Genomic DNA, 21,815 nt, shown 5'->3' on the forward strand with positions numbered 1-21,815 from the left:
CTAATCCAGGTCACAAGTTTCTGGAAGAATTCCAAATAGTAGAAAGATTCCATGCTACCAATCCCTGGGCAAGCAGAGGTTTCTCCCATGTCTATCTCAATAGTAGACTATAAACTTTTCTTCTAGGAACATGTCCAAACCATTTTTAAACCCAGATATGCTAATTGTTGTAACCACATCCACTGGCAACGAGTTCCAGAGCTTAGCTATTCATTAAGTGAAAAAATATTCCGCCTATTCGTTTTAAAAGTATTACCATGTAACTTCATTGAGTGTCCTCTAGTCTTTGTACTTTTTGAAAGAGTCAAAAATCAATTTACTTTTACCCATTCTACATCACTCAGGATTTTGTAGACCTCTATCATATCCCCCCTCAGTAGCAGGGCTGTGCCAACACGGTAAGCGGGGTAAGCGCCGCAGGGGGCGCCTGCCTTCAAGGGCGCCGTCGAGTTGTATTTTTTTAAAAAAAACCTTACCGCGTTGGCGAACTGGCGAGCGAGCGAGGGTTGTAAAAGCAACAAGCAGGCACGCTCGTCTCTGTCCACTTCCCTGCCCTCTCTGCGTCCCGCCTTCCTCTGATGTCATTTCCTTTCGGGCGGGCGGGACGCTGAGACAGGGCAGGGAAGCGGACAGAGACGAGCGTGCCTGCTTGTTGCTTTTACAACCCCTACTTGCTCGCCAGTTTGCTAACACGGTAAGCTTTTTTTTTTAATACAACTCGACGGCGCCCTGTGTTCTGTCCAGTTGCCCATGCAGGGAAGAGCTCGTCTCGACGTGCCCATGATACAGGGCTCCTAGAAGGTGCATAACTGTTATTCTCTCCCACCCCCTCCAACTACACCACCTCAGCTCAGCAGTGTGCCCTTTAATTGCACTGTGACCAGATTTGTGCAAGATCTTGTGGAAATATTACTAGGTTTCGTGTTTGTTTTTTTAACTTAGGTGATGTTTTCAAGGGTATAAGTTTGTCTCCTGAGGTTGGGGGGGGTGGGTGGGGGTGGAGCTTAAATCTGATCTCAGTGAAATTCTACCTAGCTGTACTGGAATTTATTCTTTACTGGATGTTTTGAATGTTATATGGACAATAAAAAGACATAGAGGGCAAAAACTAGCACTTAATGGAAAAACAACAAAACGTATTAAAAAATCCAGAAATGGCTGTTTTCAAGGCATCATGATAGATTAGAAGTGCTGTGAAATTATTAGCAACACCTGCTTCTAGTTTCATAAAAACATAGGAGCAAGTCAGTGAGAATGAAGAGCATTTTAAAGTTCTGTGTTGTAATAGAGGCATCATATAATCAGATGCTTGTTGCCTTATATGTATAATACTCTTAACTTATAAATACTGCACAAACTATAAGATTATTTCGGTGGAACCAGGGAGTTGGAAACAGGAATCTCTTCTGTCATTCTCATCTAAGAAAATATCTGATTAGGACCAAGAAAGTGTTCTAATAGTCTCAAGTTTCTTGATGTGATTTATGGTAAGAGAGATCTATTGCATCCCCAAAGTACCAGAAACATTGAAGACCATGCATTTATAAAGCAATTATATTGTTTCTTGCCTTAAAGCGGAGAGGGGGAGCAGCGGCGGCAATTTGGTGAGGGCGAGGGGGACAGTGGCAGCGCAGACATCGGGGGGGGGGGGGGGGAGCGGTGCTAGCGCCCATTTCATTCCTCTCTGAAACGGGCCTTTCACACTAGTAAAGTATAAATTAAGCTGTTCTGGGAAAAATGTGTGCTGTAAGCCTTCTGTATATAGACCAGGTTGTATTAGAATGAAAATGTCAGAAGCCCCAGTACTATCTTCTCCCAGTTTGCCTACTTGTGGGTTTTCTGCTTGTGATAAAGGAGGTATATGCTGTTTAGATCCTTGTGCATCATTCATGTGCACTTAGAGTTGAAACCTATAACTTATGCAGGTAGAATGCTGTCTTCTATATAGTTTGTAGAATGGAAACACAAAGTAGGTCCATTGCAATCAAGTATTGCGGCCTCGTGTCTCATTTTCCAATTACTTTGACTCTTTCTAGCCTTGATTTAAATTGTGTAGCTGATAAAACACAGAACTGCAAGCCTATGGAGCCTTCTTTGGATCCTAACTTTATTCTAGGGATGTATACAATGCAAACAAATTACTGGACATGAAAGAAATTTAAGCATAACATTTTCTAAATAAGAACGTCTTTAGATCTTTTTGAAAAGAACTGTAAGAAGAGACTGCACATACAGTAGCAGGCAAAGAGAGCCAGAACTGTACCACCTGAAATTCAAAAGAATTTTCTAAGATTTTCTTAAACTTAATTCACAGAAAATATGGAAAACATATGACACTTCCAGGCCCTAAAGCTGCCAAATATGAATGAACACTCTAGTTCATGCTTTTGTCATTACTAAAATCGACTACTGTAATTCAGTCTTCGCAGGTCTCCCAAATTCCCAACTGAAAAAACTAAAAACACTTCATAATTCAGCTGCTCATTTTCTCTGTAAGGCTAAACGTTATGACCATGTCACACCTCTGTTTCTTTGTCTACACTGGTTGCCTTTCCCCTATCAGTCCCTTTTCATGATTCTCTGTTTAGTACATAAGGCTTATTACACTGATCTGCCTTCTTTTCTCTCTTCTGTGATTATCCCTTATACCTTTTTCCATGCTTTCCGGACCGGTCATGTTCAAAAGTTCAGAATTTTTGGAGGCAGTTCATGAGATTTCTGTCTATGTTGTTGAAACATAATATACAGGGGACGGTACAATTTTTACTTGATAAGACTGGAGCCTATTGACCACGCGCCTTGGAGCCAGGCAGGTCTGGGGGGGGGGGGGGGCCCGCCAACTGATAGTCTGCAGGGGGGCACCAACTGATAGTCTGCAGGAGAGCGCCAGAGACCCTAGGCACGGCCCTGCTCAGTAGTCTCTTTTCCAAACTGAAGAACCCTAACCTTTTTAGCCTGTTCCTCATGTGAGAGTAGTTCCATCTCCTTTGAGATATGGAAACCAGAATTGCATGCATTACCCAAGGTCAGATTGTACCATGGAGCAATACAGAGGAATTATCATATTCTTCATCTTATTTTCATCCCTTTCCTAATAATTCCTAGCAGCCTGTTTGCTTTTTTGACTGCCACAACACACTGGTCAGAAGATTTCAGCGTATTGTCCATAATGACACCTAGATCTTTTTCTTGGATGCTGACTCCTAAGGTGGACACTAGCATCAAGTAACTATGATTTGAATTATTCTTCCCAATGTATATCTTTGGAAATGTTTGGCAAAGAAGCAATTGCAAATGGTCCCATATAGCAGCTCAAAGTGTAGCTATCTTTTCACAACCCCCAAAACAGTGAACATATGCTCAATCTGTCTTGATATATTTGGAACAATTACCTGACAATTTCCCACACTTTACTAGCCCAAATAGGGTGCATACACAATCTTTGTATAATTTTGAAGTGCATATACCACAATTGCACACTTTCCACTATAGTTTCCCCTCCCCCCCACCTCTACCCCCTGCATACTATCTGTAAAATCATCCTCATTATATTCCTACAATGTCTCAAGAGCTCATTTATGAATGGTCTTCTGAAAGGGTGAGATGAATGGTTTGTAATTATAACTTTTATAATATTTTCCTATCAATCCCTAATTCTCCCCCAACTACAGCCAGAACTTATTAAATGAATCAGTACCCCACACATCAGTACAGTGGACCATTATTAGCTCCATCATATAATGTTGTGCTTCATAGTATCAGTATATATCCCTCCCCTCCAACCCTCTGGTGGCTCTCAAGACATCAAAAGAAAATACCCATAGATGCCCTTCTTCTTTAAAATGCTGCATCTTTCAAGTAACAAAACACATACCCCTGAGCCCCGGAGACAAATCTCTATTTCCCCTGCAATAGTAGATAAGGGGAGCACTCTTCTGAAAGGCCAAAGTACCTACTTTCCAGCCGCCAGGCCCAGGAGGCTGAAGCAATCAACATATTATGCTTCAATTTTAAAGGCAGTCTAGCCCAACAGGCATGCAGAAGAAAGGATAAGGCATCAGACAGGCCATCTGGCATTCCAAATCAATATTACAATACCTCTCTCCCTCCACCTGCCTCAGATTACAAGCTACATTATAAACATGAAGATCTGGCAATCTGAGCACACCTTCCACCATAAGGCCTTAACTCTCTGATATTTAAAAGCACTTTAAAAAAATCTAAAAGCTAGTTTGGATCCTTAAATTGTTCCCCTTGATGTACAAGTTTGTAAAATCTCAACCTTACATGCAGAGGTTGCAAAATCATTACTTAGAGATGGAGAATTGATATTTACACATTCAAAATTCTGAGTGATGCAGTTGTTTTCTTTTTAATGCATTCCTTTGTAAAATGACTGTTCCAGCTGCACATGCCACATACTAAGCATTTATTTCCTACATTCTTATATGTATTTTATAAAAGGCTCCCCATTCAGTGAGGTTCCTATATGGATTTTCATCCTGACATATGCTTGATTTTTCATAGGTCATCTATGTAGGAAAAAAGATGTCAAAGTCTGGATGCGCACAGTTTCTCAAATATTTTATAACTTTATGCACTGGCCATCTTGATAAATATTTACCTCACTTTTTCTAAGAGAAACCCTACGAGTTAAAACCATTTACTTTACACATTACAATGTCCATCTGCTGCCTGTTCAGTAAACAAAGGAATGTTTAGCCAATTGAATGATTAAAATGGCTGAATACCTCTTGGGACTTTATAAAACTAGCTACTCTGAAAGATTTTTTTCTGCTGTATGATAAGAGTAATTATATGGCATTTATATAACAAAGACCACAATATGAAGCCTTATAATTCAAGCTCCATTAATTTCATGGAATAACATATAATAAGAAAAACATCATTGTTTATTAATTCTTTACTGTAGATCGTGCGAAGCATCACAAAATTTAGAAATCTGAGAGTCTGGATCACCTATTTTGATGTGAACATTCAATCACTCTGTTTTAATAAAAACATTCATACAACACATACACTAGCAGCGGCATAATCGAAAGAGAAGGACGCCCATCTTCCGACACAAATCGGGAGACGGCCGTCCTTCTCTCAGGGTCGCCCAAATCGGCATAATGGAAAGCCAATTTTGGGCGTCCTCAACTGCTTTCCGTGAAGGGGGGCACCTACATGTGGGTACAGTGGGTTTTGGGGGCGGTTTAGAGGGCTCAACATTTACCACCACAAGTGTAACAGGTGGGGGGGGGGGGGGGGAGGGGTTGGGTCCGCCTGCCTGAAGTGCTTTGCACCCACTAAAAACTGCTCCAAGGACCTGCATACTGCTGTGATGGAGCTGGGTATGACATTTGAGGCTGGCATAGAGGCTGGAAAAAAATGTTTTTACATTTTTGTTTTTTGGGTGGGAGGGGGTTGGTGACCACTGGGGGAGTAAGGGGAGGTCATCCCCATTTCCCTCCGGTGGTCTTCTGGTCAGTTTGGGCACCTTTTCGAGGCTTGGCCGTGAAAATAAATGAACAAAGTTGACCAAATGCTCATCAGGGATGCCTTTCTTTTTTCCATTATCGGCTGAGGACGCCCATCTCTAAATCACGCCCCAGTCTCACCCTCGGTACGGTGCCAACACGCCACCATGAATTTTGGTCATCCCCGCAATGGAAAGCAGTTGAGGACGCCCAAAATCGGATTATGCCGACTTGGGCGACCCTGAGAGAAGGACGCCCATCTCCCAATTTGTGTCGGAAGATGGGCGCCCTTCTCTTTCGAAAATTCACCTGATAGGCACCTATGTGTCTTTATAAAATACTAGCAGAAGTCCTGCAGAAATTGTGGGTATGCACCTGTATACATTTACACCTACTCCAAATTTGAGCGCCATAATTTGTCTTATCTAGATTGTAAGCTCTTTGAGCAGGGACTGTCTTTGTGTATGGTGTACAGCGCTGCATATGCCTTGTAGCGCTATATAAATGATAAGTAGTAGTAGTAGTAGTAATGAGCCAATTAATGGCAATAACTGGGTGCTAACAATTATTGATGTTAATTGGCACCCATGGATAGTGGCCGAAGGTCACTGCATTATGCATATATTCAGCACCACTGTCTGTCTATGTAGTAGCCCTGATCATACAAATTCTTTTAAATACCACAGCGATGGTCATGTCTGAAAATAGATCCTCTTATAGAAATTCAATTTGAAAACCCTGAGGAGGACTGGGTTATTTTATCCTGCATACTTTGCAAATGTAAATATGCAGGGTAAAGACTGTGTGGGAATTTCAAAATGAAATCCCTGTACATACTTATACAAAGCTTGCTCAAAATCCATCCTGGCCCCTCTTTTACCACATCGTGGAGGGAGGGAAGGGTAGAGCAATTTTCAAAAATATTTCCATAAGTAGATGTCTGTATAGGTATGGAAATATCTCTGAAAACTACACTATCAGAACAGTTCTAATACAAATATCAGAAACAAAACATAAGAAAATTGGATTTATAAATACAGAAATAGTAAATTGAAAATAGAAAGAATAATTAATCTTATTGCTAAACCAGTCAATGGCCCACACTATTGAAAGAGGTAGAAAAGCAAGTTAAAAAAGAAATTAACATAGATCAAAATCAATAATTTAAACAAGCATAATTCTTGTATATTCTCTTTTAAAAATCAAACAACATGCTTTATATCCCAATATATGTTCAGTTTTACAGCAAACCTTAATCAAGGCACTTGATTCTTACCAAGACATAGACAGACATATAAATTTATATAAAAAGAGTTTAAAACAGCATACTATCTGAAAACACATCATCAGAAAGCCAGTACATAAAAGAAAAATCCAGATTTTTTAGAGTTGCTCAGAAGTAAAAGATTTTCCATAGTAAAAGTGCTTATAACAATCAGGTACTTTCTTTCTCTAGAGACTTGCAAGTCTGTTATTAATCTGATATCCACCCATTCTTGTTCCATAAATTAAAAAAAACTGTGCCAGCAATGTGCCCTTTCCATACTGAGCTGTGAACAGAAGCCAAATAGTGTTGTCCATTTTAATAACACCATACAGGGATTCCAGGAGGAATACTTTCTGTTGCAGGAAAGAAGTGAGCACAGGCCTCCTTATGTAGCCCAGTGGTTAGTGCAGTGAACTTTGATCCTGGGGAACTGAGTTAAATTCCCACTGCAGCTCCTTGTGACTCTGGGCAAGTCATTTAACCCTCCATTGCCCCAGGTACAAGTACCTGAATATATGTAAACTGCTTTGAATGTAGTTGCAAAAAACTCAGAAAGGTGGTATATCAAGTCCCATTTCCCTTTCCCTTATAATGGCCCCCCTAATCTGTGAGGGAGTCTTCCACCTACATTTCTGCCAGTGTCTGCAGGGGACAGGCAAATTCTGCAGGACTCCAGAAGACCTGCCTGTTCCTAGTGTTTGAAAATGAATATTGAAGCATCACCTCACCCCCTCCCATTGGCAGGAATATAGTTAGAGGATACCCGCACAGCTTAGAGAGAACATTGCTTCCTTACTCTAACTCTTTGTAACAAAGGCTCTTAGAAAGCCTCTAGAAATCTGCCAACAATTCAACTATTAAATTTGCAGTTATGCTACAGTCTACAGCATTCAATAATTGGCCGATTCAATTAGTGATTAGTGATTAGACTGGTCAAAATATATCTCAACAGTTAACCAAGCCAGTCCACAATTATATTTCTTCACCACGCCACCGCCATCTTTACTAAGAAATATTATGGTAGAGCTGGCGCTAGGAAGACTACGGGGTAAGCAGTTAAGAAAATTATAGGGCAAGATCTTCTAGGGGTAGTTAAGGACAAACACCTAGGAGAGATAGAGTCTGATTTAGTATTCTTCTGTTGCAGGGGTAGGTCCTTGAGACAGCTTGCCGTTGCAAGCGAAACATGCATGTCGGACAGTGATACCCCCGAGTCCGACAGATAAGATAAGTGTAAAAGTAGACACGTTTTCTATATAAATTATAGTTTAAGTAGCCTGTAAAATAATAAATTGGGCCAATGAAGAGGTTGATGTTAATATGGGTCGCCACATAAAGCCTGTAAGGGTGGTGGACGACACACATCACTGCGGCATTCTATAAAAGTATATAAACGCTATAAGAGAACATTGACTGCTGAACATTTTTTTGAACAATATTTAAGTATATATGTGGTGAAGAAATATAATATATACATTGTGGACTGGCTTGGTTAACTGTTGAGACAGTCTACAGCATGACATATCTTTGGCTTAATCAGGCTTGCCCTATGCTTTTGAAATTGCAAGTTGGAAGAGGGCATAACCGAAAAAAAGAATGTTTGAAACAGAAAATGTACTACACAAGCATTCTGTGACATATACAAAACTTTTAAAAAAGGCCCGTTTCTGACAGAGATGAAACAGGCGCCAGCAAGGTTTTCCTCGGAGTGTGTATGTTTGACAGAGTGTGTTTGACAGTGACTGTGTGTGAGAGAGAGAGAGAGTGAATGAATGTGCGAGTGTGTGTGTGTGACAGAGACTGTCTCCTCTGTCCCCTGCTCCCCCTCCAGGCACCCAGCAAGTCTCCTCTCTCCCCTGCTCCCCCTCCAGGCACCCAGTGAGTCTCCTCTCTCCCCTGCCCCCCCCCAGCCATTCTCCTATCTCCCCTGCCCCCTCCAGGCACCCAGCGATTCTTCTCTGTCCCCTGCCCCCCCTGTAGCCACCCTGCAATTCTCCTCTCTCCCCTGCCTCCCCCTCCAGGCAACCACCGATTCTCCATCGCTCCTTTGAAAGCCCTGCCCGTCTGTAGCCTTCCCTTCGAGTTCGTTCCCTGTGAGTCCCGCCTTCTGACGTCATTTCCTCTTTCCACGAGGGCAGGACTCTGAGGGAACGAACTGGAAGGGAAGGCTACAGATGGGCAGGGCTTTCAAAGGAGTGACAGAGAATCGGTGGGTGCCTGGAGGGGGGGCAGGGGAGAGAGTAGAATCGCTGGGTGGCTACAGGGGGGGCAGGGGATAGAGGAGAATTGTGTGGCAATGACGGTCTGGGCAGGCGGGTTGGGCTTTTTTTTTCAGACCGTTCATTGGCTCCTCTGTCTTGTGACGTTGCAGGATAGTGAGAGCCAATGAAACGGTGAAATACAAACTTACGAACCCTACACTGCCACAGTGCCACGGAGTCAGCTTCAGAACGTTGGAGGTGCTTTTTATTATATAGGATACTACAGAAAACTGCACTCTGCATAATTTGTGAATTTACAGCTTTTGCTATTAAATATTACCCGGAATGCCTTCTTTCTCAAGCATGAAGTTCTGATCATGTCATTCCCCTTCTTGTCCATCATCATTAGTTGACTATACCCTTCAGAATTCCTTACAAAATACACACCATGGCCTATAAAGTACTTCATTCAGGAATTCCTTCGTATTTTTCCTCTTTGAATGTTCCCTATACTCCCTCAAAACCCTTCAGTCAATGTCCGCCCATCAGCTTTTCATCCCTACAATCCATTGCTCGTGGCTGCAGCCCCACTCATCAGTGCTCATATTTTTAGATTGCTTCATCATAGTAAAATAGTAGATGACGGCAGATAAAGACGTGTACAGTCCATCCAGTCTGCCCAACAAGATAAACTCATTGTATGAGATACTTTATATGTATATCTGTCCTTGATTTGTCCTTGCCGTTTTCAGAGTACAGACCGTAGAACTCTGACCAGCACTGGCTTTTCTTCCCAATTACCAGTGTTGCCACCTAATCTCTCTCCGCTAAGCTTCTGTGGATCCATTCCTTCTAAACAGGATTAATTTGTGTTTATCCCACGCATTTTGAATTCCATTACTGTTTTCATCTCCACTACTTCCCGCGGGAGGGCATTCCAAGTATCTACCACCGTCTCCTTGAAAAAAATACTTCCTGACATTATTCCTGTGTCTGCCCCCCTTCAACCTAATTTATGTCCTCTAGTTTTACCACCTTCCCGTCTCAGGAAAAGGTTTATTTGTGGATTAATACCTTTCAAATAGTTGAATGTCTGTATCATATCACCCCTGTTTCTCCTAGGAACTCTCTCCCATTGGCTCTTCATGCAAAACAGACATATTCATTCAAGTATTTATATACCGATTAGACCTAAGCGGTTTACAGTTTCATTTTACATGTACTGAGTCTGTCCCTAGTGGGTTCACCATCTAAATAGTACAGTGTACTACTGTTGTATCTGGGGCAATGTTGGGTTAAGTGACTTGCCTAGGGTCACATAAAGCTGCAGAGGGAATTGAGCCTGGTTCCCCAGGATCTCAACCCACTGCCAACCATCAGGCAGCAGTGGGAATTTAACTCAGTTCCTCAGGTCCACAACCCGCTATATTAACCATTAGGCCACTCATAAGTACATAAGTATTGCCATACTGGGAAAGACCAAAGGTCCATCAAGCCCAGCATCCTGTTTCCAACAGTGGCCAATCCAAGTCACAATATACCTGGGAAGATTCCAAAAAAGTACAAAACATTTTATACTGCTTATCCCAGAAATAGTGGATTTTCCCCGTCGATTCAATAACGGTCTATGGACTTTTCCTTTAGGAAGCTGTCCAAACCTTTTTTAAACTCCGCTAAGCTAACCATCTTTACCACATTCTTTGGCAACAAATTCCAGAGTTTAATTACACATTGAGTGAAGAAAATATTTCTCCGATTCGTTGAGTCATTGAATAAAGTGGTACTTAGAAATCTTGTATCCCGTCTCCCTGGAGTCATTGGTCCACTTCCCACTCTCTCTACACTCTCTGATTTGTTTTAAATTTACTACATTGTAGTTTCATCACATGCCCCCTAGTCCTAGTATTTTTGGAATGCGTAATCAGACGCTTCACATCTACCCGTTCCACTCTACTCATTATTTTATAGACCTCTATTATATCTCCCCTCAGCCGCCTTTTCTCCAAGCTGAAGAGCCCTAGCCGCTTTAGCCTTTCCTCATAGGGAAGTCGTCCCATCCCCTTTATCATTTTCATTGCCCTTCTGTGCATCTTTTCTAATTCCACTATATCTTTTTTGAGATGCGGCTACCAGAATTGAATACAATATTCGAGGTGCGGTCGCACCATGGAGCGATACAAAGGCATTATAACATCCTCATTTTTGTTTTCCATACAAAGGCATTATAAGGCACTCCTAAATTTAAGCCCACACTCAATGCTCATCTATTCAACTTAGCTTATGATGACCAGCTGGGACAGTGAAGGGCGTAGCTGGTGGCAGCCATACCATACCTTTATGATTTAATTTTTTTAAATCCAGTTTTACTCTCTCTGTTCTCGATTGTTTTCTTCTCCTGCCACGAACTGTAGTTCTTTTCTATTTCTTCATCTTTTTGGTATTATGATTGTAAACCTCTTTGATTGGTTCATGAAAGGTGGTATATCAAGAGCATAATAAACATAAACATAAAACAAAACATTCAGACTGTGCTGTCATCCAGTGCATATCCATTTTTTCTGATGCATCAAAGGTAAAATGCATTTGCTTACTGCTCTCAATATGTTTATCAAATGCCTTTTGGAACGGCTCAAAGGAAAATCTTTTTAAAACCAGAATTAGTCAGCAATGCTTTCAAAAATCACAATGCCAGACAGTAAGATTTAGTATGCATCCTACCAGCTAATGGCCAATTCATGTGCTTTTATTGTGGTGTGCTGTCGGAATCCTCCAAGTTTTTGCTGAATGCTGCCTTTTCTTTTCATATGAACAAGATATGGGTTGACTCTTGTATCTAGAGGGAATTCAGAATCCTAGAAAAGTAAAAAGTACAGTAAATTTCCAAATGGATCTCTATGGACACCTCTCAAATCACATTTTATTGACCCTTCTATCTCAAACTTGTGCTGGTCATATCAACTTGAGATAGACACTTTTAGACATTTGATTTATGAATGTACATGCATACGTAAATTTGGGCTTGATGTTTGGTCCACATTAGCAGATATATTTCATCTCTCTGGTCCTATGCAGTATAAATATGTTATACTTAAAGATCAATGTTTTAGTGATACTTTAGAGGACAATGACTGTTTACTAGTCAATACTCTGCTAACTTTAGCCTTAAAAGTAGTTTTCTCGCATTGGAAATCCCATAACCAAGTTACCTAGTAAGAATGGTGGAATTTACTCTTTTTAACATATCAATATGAAAATCATTATGTTAAAACAATTGATGCGTCTTGCCTTTTAAATGGTCTTCACTTGTCTCATACCTAAATAAAGACTAAGCAGTCTTCTAGTTATTTCTCATATGCGTTGTATGAAGCAATTCATATAGTGATATATGTCCTCTCAATTTTTTTGTTATTATTTTTTTTTACTTTAATACTTTAATAATTCTGTACTACAGAAGTTATGCTAAAAATTTATCAACGCTGTTGTTTTATTGTTCTGTATGAAAAATTTAATAAAAATATTAAGACAAAAAGAAATTTCAAAATGCAATTAAACGTTATGGTCCATTAAGCCACATAAGGAAGATACTTACCTGTAGCAGGTACTCTCCGAGGACAGCAGGCTTTCTATTCTCACAAGTGGGTGATGCTGAGCCGCATCACCCAGTCCAGAATTTAATAAAACTAAATGAGAGCTTTGTGAAGCGTGAGCTGCGCTCCACTGGGCATGCGCAAATGCCTTCCTGCCCACCGTGAGAAGGCAGTCTCCTCAATTTAATACTATAATAAAAAGTAAAGTAAAAATAACAAAGGAGACAACTCCAAGTGGAGGTGGAAGGGATTGTGAGAATATAAAGCCTGCTGTTCTAGGAGAATACCTGCTACAGGTAAGTATCTTTGCTTTCTCTGAGAACAAACAGGCTTATAATTCTGCCGGAATCTCTAGCATCCAGGCTCATGAAAAACAATAAAAACTGGTCAATTAGGCCTCACAATGGTGAGGATATAACACAGATTACCTGAAACTATATACAATCTGAATGAGAGTGCCGCCAGGAACAGAATAAAATGGGCCTAGCAGGGTGGAGTTGGATTGTAAACCCCAAACAGATTCTGCAACACTGTCTGCCCGAACCGACTGTCGTGTCAGGTGTGCTGCTCAAGGCAGTACTGTGATGTGAATGTGTGAACTGAAGACCACGTCGCAGCCTTGCAAATTTCTTCAATGGAGGTTGACCTCAAGTGGGCTACCGACACAGCCATGACTCTGACAATATGAGCCATGACATGACCCTCTAGGGCCAGCCCAGCCTGGGCATAAGTGAAGGAAATGCAATCTGCCAGCCCGTTAGAAATGGTGCATATCCTGATGGCGACCCCCCTCCTGTTGAGATCAAAAGAAACAAAAAGCTGGGCGAACTGTCTGAGGGGCCTTTACACTCTATGTAGTAGGCCAATGCTCTCTTGCAATCCAAGGTGTGCAAGCTAAGCAGGGTACACAAGAGGTTGAGGAAAGAATGTTGGCAAGACAATCGACTGAATCAGATGGAACTCCGACACCACTTTCGATAGTAACTTAGGGTGAGTGTGGAGCACTTCTCTGTTGTGATGAAACTTAGTATAAGGTGCATCCACTACTAAGGCCTGAAGTTCACTGACTCTACAAGCTGAAGTAACAGCCACCAAGATGACTTTCCAGGTCACATACTTCAGATGGTAGGAATTCATGTGCTCGAAAGGAGTTTTCATTAGATGGGTAAGAATGAAATTGAGATCCCATGACATGGGTGGAGGTTTGACAGGGGGCTTTGACAAAAGCAAACCTCTCATGAAGCAAACAACTAGAGGCTCTCCAGAGATGAGCTTACCTTCTACATGCTGATGATAAGCACTAATTGTACTAAGGTGAACCCTTACTGAGTTGGTCTTGAGACCAGACTCTGAAATGTTTAATGTGTAGAAAGTACTCAAATAGTGTCTGTGTAGGGAAAGCAAGGGAATCTAGGGCCTTACTCTCACACCAGATGGTAAACCTCCTCCATTTGAAAGAATAATACCTCTTAATGGAGTCTTTCCTGGAAGCCAGCAAGACCCGGGAATCACCTCTAAAAAACCCAAGTAGCAAATTCTAGGCTCTCAACATCCAAGCTGTGAAAGCCAGAGACTGGAGGTTGGGGAGTTCTGCGTGATGAGGGTTGGAAAACACTCTAATCTCCACGGTTCTTTGGAAGATAACTCCAGAAGAACAGGGAACCATATCTGCTGCAGCCAGAATGGCGTGATTAGAATCATGGTTCTGCAGTCTTGCCTGAGTTTCAACAAAGTCTAACTCACTGGAGGTATGGAAGGATACGCATACAGAAGACCTGTCCCCCAATTGAGGAGGAAGGCATCCGACACTAGTCTGTCATGGTCCTGAAACTTGGAACAGAACTGAGGGGCCTTGTGGTTTATCTGAGTGGCAAAAAGATCCACTGAGGAGGTGCCCAACTCTCAGAAGATCTTACGGGATATGCTCATATTCAGAGATCAATTGTGTGGTTTCATTATCCTGCTCAGTCTGTCGGCCAGGGTATTGTTTTTGTCCACCAGATAGGTGGCTCGAAGGAAAATGCCATGTTGGCGAGCCCAATGCCACATCTGAACTGCCTCCTGAAGGGAGCATACAAGCTCTGGGGATACTCAGATGACATCTTCTAGACTCCCTGTAGCTTGATACCACTGAGAAGCTAGGGTCCATTCAGCTGATCTGATGTGAACATGTGTCATGGGTGTAACGTGCACTGTGGAAGCCATGTGGCCCAACAATCTCAACATCTGCCAAGCTATGACCTGCTGAGAGGCTTTAACCTTGTATGTGAGTGCGACTAGATTGTCTGCTGTCATTTCTGGGAGGTAGGCTCAAACTCTAATCGCTGGGCAGGGCGAAGATGGGACTTGGAGTAGTTTAAAATGAACCCTAGTAGCTCGAGCACCCGAATAGTCATCCAATAGTCATCCACATGGACTCCTGAGCCCTGTCCTCCGAGGTGCTCTTCACCAGCCAATCATCGAGATGCAGGAACACATGGACTCCCAGTTTTGCGTAGCGATGCTGCAACTACTGCTAGACATTTTGTGAAGAATCTGGGAGCTGACACAAGGCCAAAAGGCAACACACGGTAATGAAAGCGATGTGTTCCCAGCCAAAATCAAAGATACTTCCAGTGGGCTGGAAGTATCAGGGTGTGACTATATGCATCCTTTAAGTCCAGAGAGCATAGCCAATCATTTTTATGAATCATTGGGAGAAGAATGCCCAGGGAAACCATCTTGAACCTTTCTCGCACTAGGAATTTGTTCAGGGCCCTTAGGTCTAGGATGGGAAGCATCCCCTCTGATTTCTTTCGCACAAGGAAGTATCTGGAATAGAATCCATGCCCTTCTTCCCCTGGTGGAACGGGTTCAACCGCATGGACCTTCAGAAGAGTGGAAAGTTCCTCTGAAAGTACCTGCATGTGCTGAGACCTGAAGGAACGAGTTCTCGGTGGGTAATTTGGAGGTTTGCGATGCCAATTGAGGACGTATCTGAGATGGATTAGTTAAAGAACCCACCGGTCAGAGGTTATAACAGACCACCTTTGGCAAAAAAATTTCAACCTCCCCCTGACCAGCAAGTCATCCAGGATGCCAATTGAGGACGTATCTGAGATGGATTAGTTAAAGAACCCACCGGTCAGAGGTTATAACAGACCACCTTTGGCAAAAAAATTTCAACCTCCCCCTGACCAGCAAGTCATCCAGGATGGACACTTTTACTGCAGTTATACTCTGGTGGAGCCAGTCTAAAGCTCATCCCTTGCTTTGCTTGGGGAGCAGCAGGGGCCTTTGGTGCATGCTGTTGACGTAAACAAGTGAGCTGGGGTTGAGCCTGAGCAGGCTAGCAAGCCGAAGGGTTGTACATACACCTAGGATAGTAACAGGAATTCCTCCTTGGCTTTCCAAAAGTCCTCCTAGCTGAAGAGGCTGATGCAGAAGGTGCCTAGCGGGAGAGAAAAGAGATGGTATCAAAAGGTTATCCCCCCAGCAAGGGGCATCCGCCAACCTCTGCTGAACAGAACGTTCAGAAACATGCAGCCATGAGAGTCTGGGTAGAAATCCTGGATGACACATCTAAAGTGCCTTGATGCAGAGAAGCCATGTCCTCAATAACAGCATCGAGAAGCCGGCTCCCGCCTCGACTCCAATGAAGCTTCCTCCACTGATGTTGAGGGAGTGCCGGCTTAGGTGGCAGTCGACACCGGAGCTGCATGCAGCATTGGTGTTGGAGGCCACACCACAGACTGAGGGCCATTCGAGGCCTCAACAGGAGGCAGAGTAGGCACAAGCATCCCCATGCTGATGCACACTGTTGCATAAGACCATTCAGCAGCTCAGAAAGCAAGGCCCAGATGCGCTCATCGAGGGCCGACATTGGGAAAAGCTGGGGTGCCAGCTCAGGCACAGGTTGTAGAACTGCTGGTGTTGACGTAGGAGCAGGGTCTTGGCTGCTGGGAAACTGGCCCATCGGCACCTCCTGTATGGAGGAGGAGCAGTCCTCTCGGTGCCAACACTTCTCCGGTGTCAAATCCTGTGGTGTCCAAAAGTTCCTGGCACCATGCATCGAGGGCGACCAATGATGATGCTTCTTGACCTTCACCCAAAGTGTGTCACCAAGGCTCCTTGGTGCCGAGGACGACATTGAATCCACACGTTGCGTTGGAGTTGGTTTCGACGATGCTTGGTCCTGGGGCCCATCACAGCAGGAGGCCTTGAGGCACGTGGAGACCCACTCGATGCTTCATTGTTCCTAGTTTCTAAGGGTCTAGTAGCAACCATGCTTAACGACATTCCCGATGCCGGTGCAATGCTCGACCTCAATGCTGATGCCTTCGATGCCAATGTCGAGGAACCGGACTTGGCTCCAAAAATCCTCTCTCATTGAGCCTCTCTGGAAACTTGGATCCTCTTCTTCATGAGAAGACAGAGAGCACAGTTAGTGGGGCTATGCTCGGGCCCAAGACACCAAGAATAGGTGTCTTTCCCAGAGATTGACCGATTGCACTGGGTATAGCTCTTGAAGCCACTGGGAACCTTCGTGGACATGGAAGTTCAGAGGGGGTGAAACTTGGTGGGCCTTGAGCATGTACAGTTGCTTAAGGCCATATGTCTGCCATGATGTATTCCAACTATTCAAAATTCAATCCCAAAAATAACTCCCTGGAAAAAGTCATAAACGCCCACTTTATGTCCGCTTGACAGAGCATAAAAGTACTATAAAAACAAAGAAGACTACTTCTCCATTGGCCTGTCATTGTAATTTACTGGACCATACTTTTGAGCAACTGAAGTGTTTAGTGCTACAACATATAAGGGTATCCCAGAATCGAATCGGCACCAATAGAAAACACTTGCTCCTTCAGAACAAACAGTGTTGGATATTTCGCTTGAACGTGTTAACCCCAGAGGGTCTGAACGGCAGAATAGAGTGGTGCCATTTCTTTTAGTTTTTTCAAATTTTTCAATTATTTTTCCAGTTTTTCAGCAGTTTTTTGAGGAGTCTGGATGTTAATAACATTTAGCGAGACTTAGTCCTATGACGTTGGGACACACCCCCTTGATCTTCTGTGCTGATTGGCCATGTTCAAGCATGGCATCTGACATAGCCGGCTATATAGAGCGGCCATTTTTTGCCTTTACCCATCTTTCTGAAAACCAACAGTGCGGAGGTAATAAGTCGGTATCCGACCTTTTTGGACTTTGTTAATTAGAATACAAATAATACTCTTTTCTTGCCCTCCAGATAACACTTGGACCATTGAACCCTGAGGCAGGTCTTCGAAATGACGGCCATCATTGGTCATGGTCAAGGTGTAAGAAGGACCCGCACGGATAACACCCGATAAAAGCTAAGTATTATCCGGTGTGAATTTATATGGACAAAGTGAATTTGTTGAACAATTTGATAAGAACAGACGAGTTTTATAGAGGTTTTCCGGCCGATATTGAGGAAGTCCAGCCTCCATAAGCTTTGATTTATGCTGGGGGCTTCTCAAGGCCTTTCCTCTGATAAATAATCTAACCATTTGAGTGATTGAACCCTGAGTCAGATATTTGGATGCCTACTACTTAAGAGATTTGAGTCTGAGTCAGACATTTTGATGCCTGGTATTTGATATCTCCCTATTTTCTAAATAGTAGCCATAAGAAGGGAGATCATCTCTTTAATATATTTATAGTTATGTAAAACATTAACCCATTAACTATCACCTTATAATATCCTTTTTTATTTTTCAAAAAGTTTTGAACATACAAATTGCTATGTTTTCGGATCACTATTGCTATGTTCCCTATGAAAAAGCGAAATAAACCATAAACCATATATACAAATTATTTTTTATTTCTGAGAAAAATAAGCAATAGTCTTCTGATTACAATACACTGTACCTCTCTACATTTCCCTTTCATCTCCCCAAAGGCTATTGATTTAGCACTATGCTAGCAGACTACCAATAACCAACATTATTAAAAAAAATAAATTTGTTTGTCATCAGAATTTGCCTTCTAGCTTGCAAAGATGCTTAATATTGCAATTTTTAGAAGATGAGGGAGAAAATGAAGGACCAGTTGGAAAGCAAAAGTTACAAGGTTAAAAACTAATAGAGAAATAGAATATAAAACTTAGGTATAGTAAAATTAGCTTTTATAATTATGGATTTGGAAACGATGCTGTCTCTGAGTTTCAGATCACTATAAACTATATCATATGTATGATAATAGACCTAATGTTTAAATATATCTTTGCTGTCTCTGAGTTTCAGATCACCATAAACTATATCATATGTACATTAATAGACCTAATGTTTAAATATTATACATATACAACTATTAAATATGAATATATATATATATATATATATATATATATATATATATATATATATATATACTGTATATCCTATATAATAAAACGCACCTCCAACAATTTTTTTTTTTTTGTTACATTTGTACCCCGCGCTTTCCCACTCATGGCAGGCTCAATGCAGCTTACTTTGAAGCTGACTGCATGGCTGAGGCATTCCTGCTCTCTGTATCCATCTCCTGAACTGACATCATGTACTTCCGGGTTCATCACAAGCAGAAGTGACCAACCACACGAAGTTTCTTGGCTTCAGAATGTTGGCGGTGCATTCTATTAAATAGGATTGGTCAGTTCCTTGAAGCACAGCCAGAGCTCAGCGTCCTGCACAGTAACGCTCAGACACCAGAGAGAGAGGGGGGGCCTGACATCAGAGAGAGGGAGGGAGGGGGGGACTGACAACAGAAAGGGGGGAGGTATCTCTGTCACACACATACTCTCTCTCTCTCTCACAGTCAATGTCTTTCTCTCACTGTCACACACTGTCTCTCACACACTCTATGTCTCACACTGTATCACATTCACTCTCTATGTGTCACACAGTCACTCACACACTGTCTTGGTCTCATACACTCAGTCTCACAGAGAGTCTGTGTCTCACACACACACTCTCTCTCTCTCGCACACACTGTATCTGTGTGAAACACACTCTCTCTCTCACACTGTGTCTCACATACGCACTTGCACACACACTCTGGAACTGGGAGGGAGGGAGGGGGGTCCTGGCACACACTCTCATTCTCACACACACACTCTCTCTCTCACAGACACACTCGCACCCAGACTCACTCTCTCTCTCTCTCACACACACACACACTCGCACATCCACTCTCTCAAACATACACACTCCGAGGAAAACCATACTAGTAAAAAAGGTCCGTTTCTGACACAAATGAAACGGGCGCTAGCAAGGTTTAACTCGGAGTGTGTATGTTTGAGAGAGTGTGTGTGAGAGTGACTCTGTGAGAGAGAGAGAGTGAATGTGCGAGTGTGTGTGTGTGTGTGTGACAGAGGGAGAGTGAGACTGGGTGCGAGTGTGTCTGTGAGAGAGAGAGAGTGTGTGTGTGAGAATGAGAGTGTGTGCAAGGGCCCCCTCCCTCCCTCCCAGTTCCAGGGTCGTCCCCCCTCCCTCCCCTCCTCTGAGTTTCAGGGTCATCTCCTCCCTCCCTCCGAGTTTCAGGGTCCCCCCTCCCTCCCTCCGAGGTTCAGGGTCTCCCTCCCTCCCTCTGAGGTTCAGGGTCTCCCTCCCTCCCTCTGAGGTTCAGGGTCTCCATCCCTCCCTACGAGTTTCAGGGTCCCTCCCTCCCTCTCTCCCTCTCTCTTCCCCATCCCAATTCAGCATCTCCCATCTGTCACCCTGTCAGGCTTTCAAGACAGAAACTAGGTTCGTGAGCCCTTGGGCCACTGCCGTGGAGCAGCAGTGGCAGGCAAAACCACCCCACACCAGAGACAAGGCAGAACTCTGACAGAATCAGCTAGACTTCACCTGCACTTGACCGCCGTTCCTCAGGAGTTGAGCCCCTGGGTGCAGGCGGCCGGCAGGACTTACCGGACAGGGCAGGAACTGGATACCAACTAGGATGAACAGGGACTAAGGGTCAGAGGGGAAAGGAATAGGCAGCAAGGCACTGGACTAAGGGTCAGAGGGGAAAGGAATAGGCAGCAAGCCACTGGACCCGCTGCTCTTCTCTCCCTCCCCCCTCCCGAGTCACCGCTCGCCCCCTCCCCCACCCTCCTCCACCAAATGGCCAATGGACCGCTTTCTCCACTCCCTCCCACTCGCCCCTGCACCTGCTATTCTCTCCCTCCCCCCTCCACAGTCGCTGCTCCGCCCCCGTGATGACGTCGAGGACGCTCATAGGTTTCCTTGCTTTGTGTTCCCTCTGTCCCCGCTCCCTCCTGCTCGCCATTGGATCCACTCCTCTTCTCTCCCTCCCCCTCCCGAGTCACCGCTCGCCCCCTCCCCCTCACCCACCCTCCTCCACGAAATGGCCAATGGACCTCTCTCTCCACTCCCTCCCTGCACCCGCTATTCTCTCCCTCCCCCTCCAGAGTCGCTGCTCCAAACAACATTTGCACCCGCTCCGCCCTCGCGTCTACACGTCATTACGTCGAAGGCGGGTGATGATAACACAATACAAACGGAGTTCCCCTTGATCGGTGCCGCGGAGGAGTGCGACGGCGACACCAAAGAACATGCAGCGGCGTTAGGTAAACAAATAAACGCACATAAGTGCACTCCTTCCTCCAACACTTCACACAGAACAGACGATTAGCCAAAACTATCATCACACACAGCTAAACTCCTTACTCCAGCAGTTCACACAGAAGACACGGTTACCATGCTATGCAGCACTGACATAACTCCCCTTCACTGGCAGGCAGGCAGGCAAGGAAGTGGGGTGGGCAACTCCTTACTCCACCAGTTCACACAGGATTACCATGCTATGCAGCACTGACATGACTCCAATTCACTGGCAGGCACACTGGCAAGGAAGGAGGGAGGGAGGGAATGGGGGAGGGGCCACACCCTGCCACTCACTCAGGGAAGGGGGAGGGGCGAAACCCTGCCATACACTCTTATTCACATACACATACACACACACTCTCTCTCTCTCTCACAAACACACTCGCCCACGATCACTCTCTCTCAGTCGCAAACACATGCTTCTATCTGCCAGGCACACAGGGAAAGAAGGAAGGAGGCCGCCCTAGGGAAAGGGGCACACCCTGACACACAGTGGCCCAGGAGGGGGCCCACCCTGGCACACATTGGCACACACTCTCATTCCCACACACACACACTCTCTCTCTCTCTCTCTCTCTCACAAACACACACTTGCACCTGGGAGGGTGGGAGGGAGGGGGGCCACCCTGGCACGAAAATCCCTTTCAAAACATTCATTGCACAAAACAAATACCTTGCTAGCG

The 21,815-nt window shown here is 43.8% G+C and overlaps 1 protein-coding gene across 1 annotated transcript in view; it reads right to left on the bottom strand.

The window, feature by feature from the left end:
• The window catches only part of SPAG16 (sperm associated antigen 16), a 932,486-nt gene that overhangs the window by 691,133 nt on the left and 219,538 nt on the right, over positions 1-21,815 (bottom strand). Inside the window, 1 exon segment of the mRNA XM_030210425.1 lies at positions 11,670-11,803. Coding sequence (XP_030066285.1) covers positions 11,670-11,803 — 134 coding nt within the window.

The sequence above is a fragment of the Microcaecilia unicolor genome, chromosome 7, assembly GCF_901765095.1.
Source record: "Microcaecilia unicolor chromosome 7, aMicUni1.1, whole genome shotgun sequence".
NCBI lineage: Eukaryota > Metazoa > Chordata > Amphibia > Gymnophiona > Siphonopidae > Microcaecilia > Microcaecilia unicolor.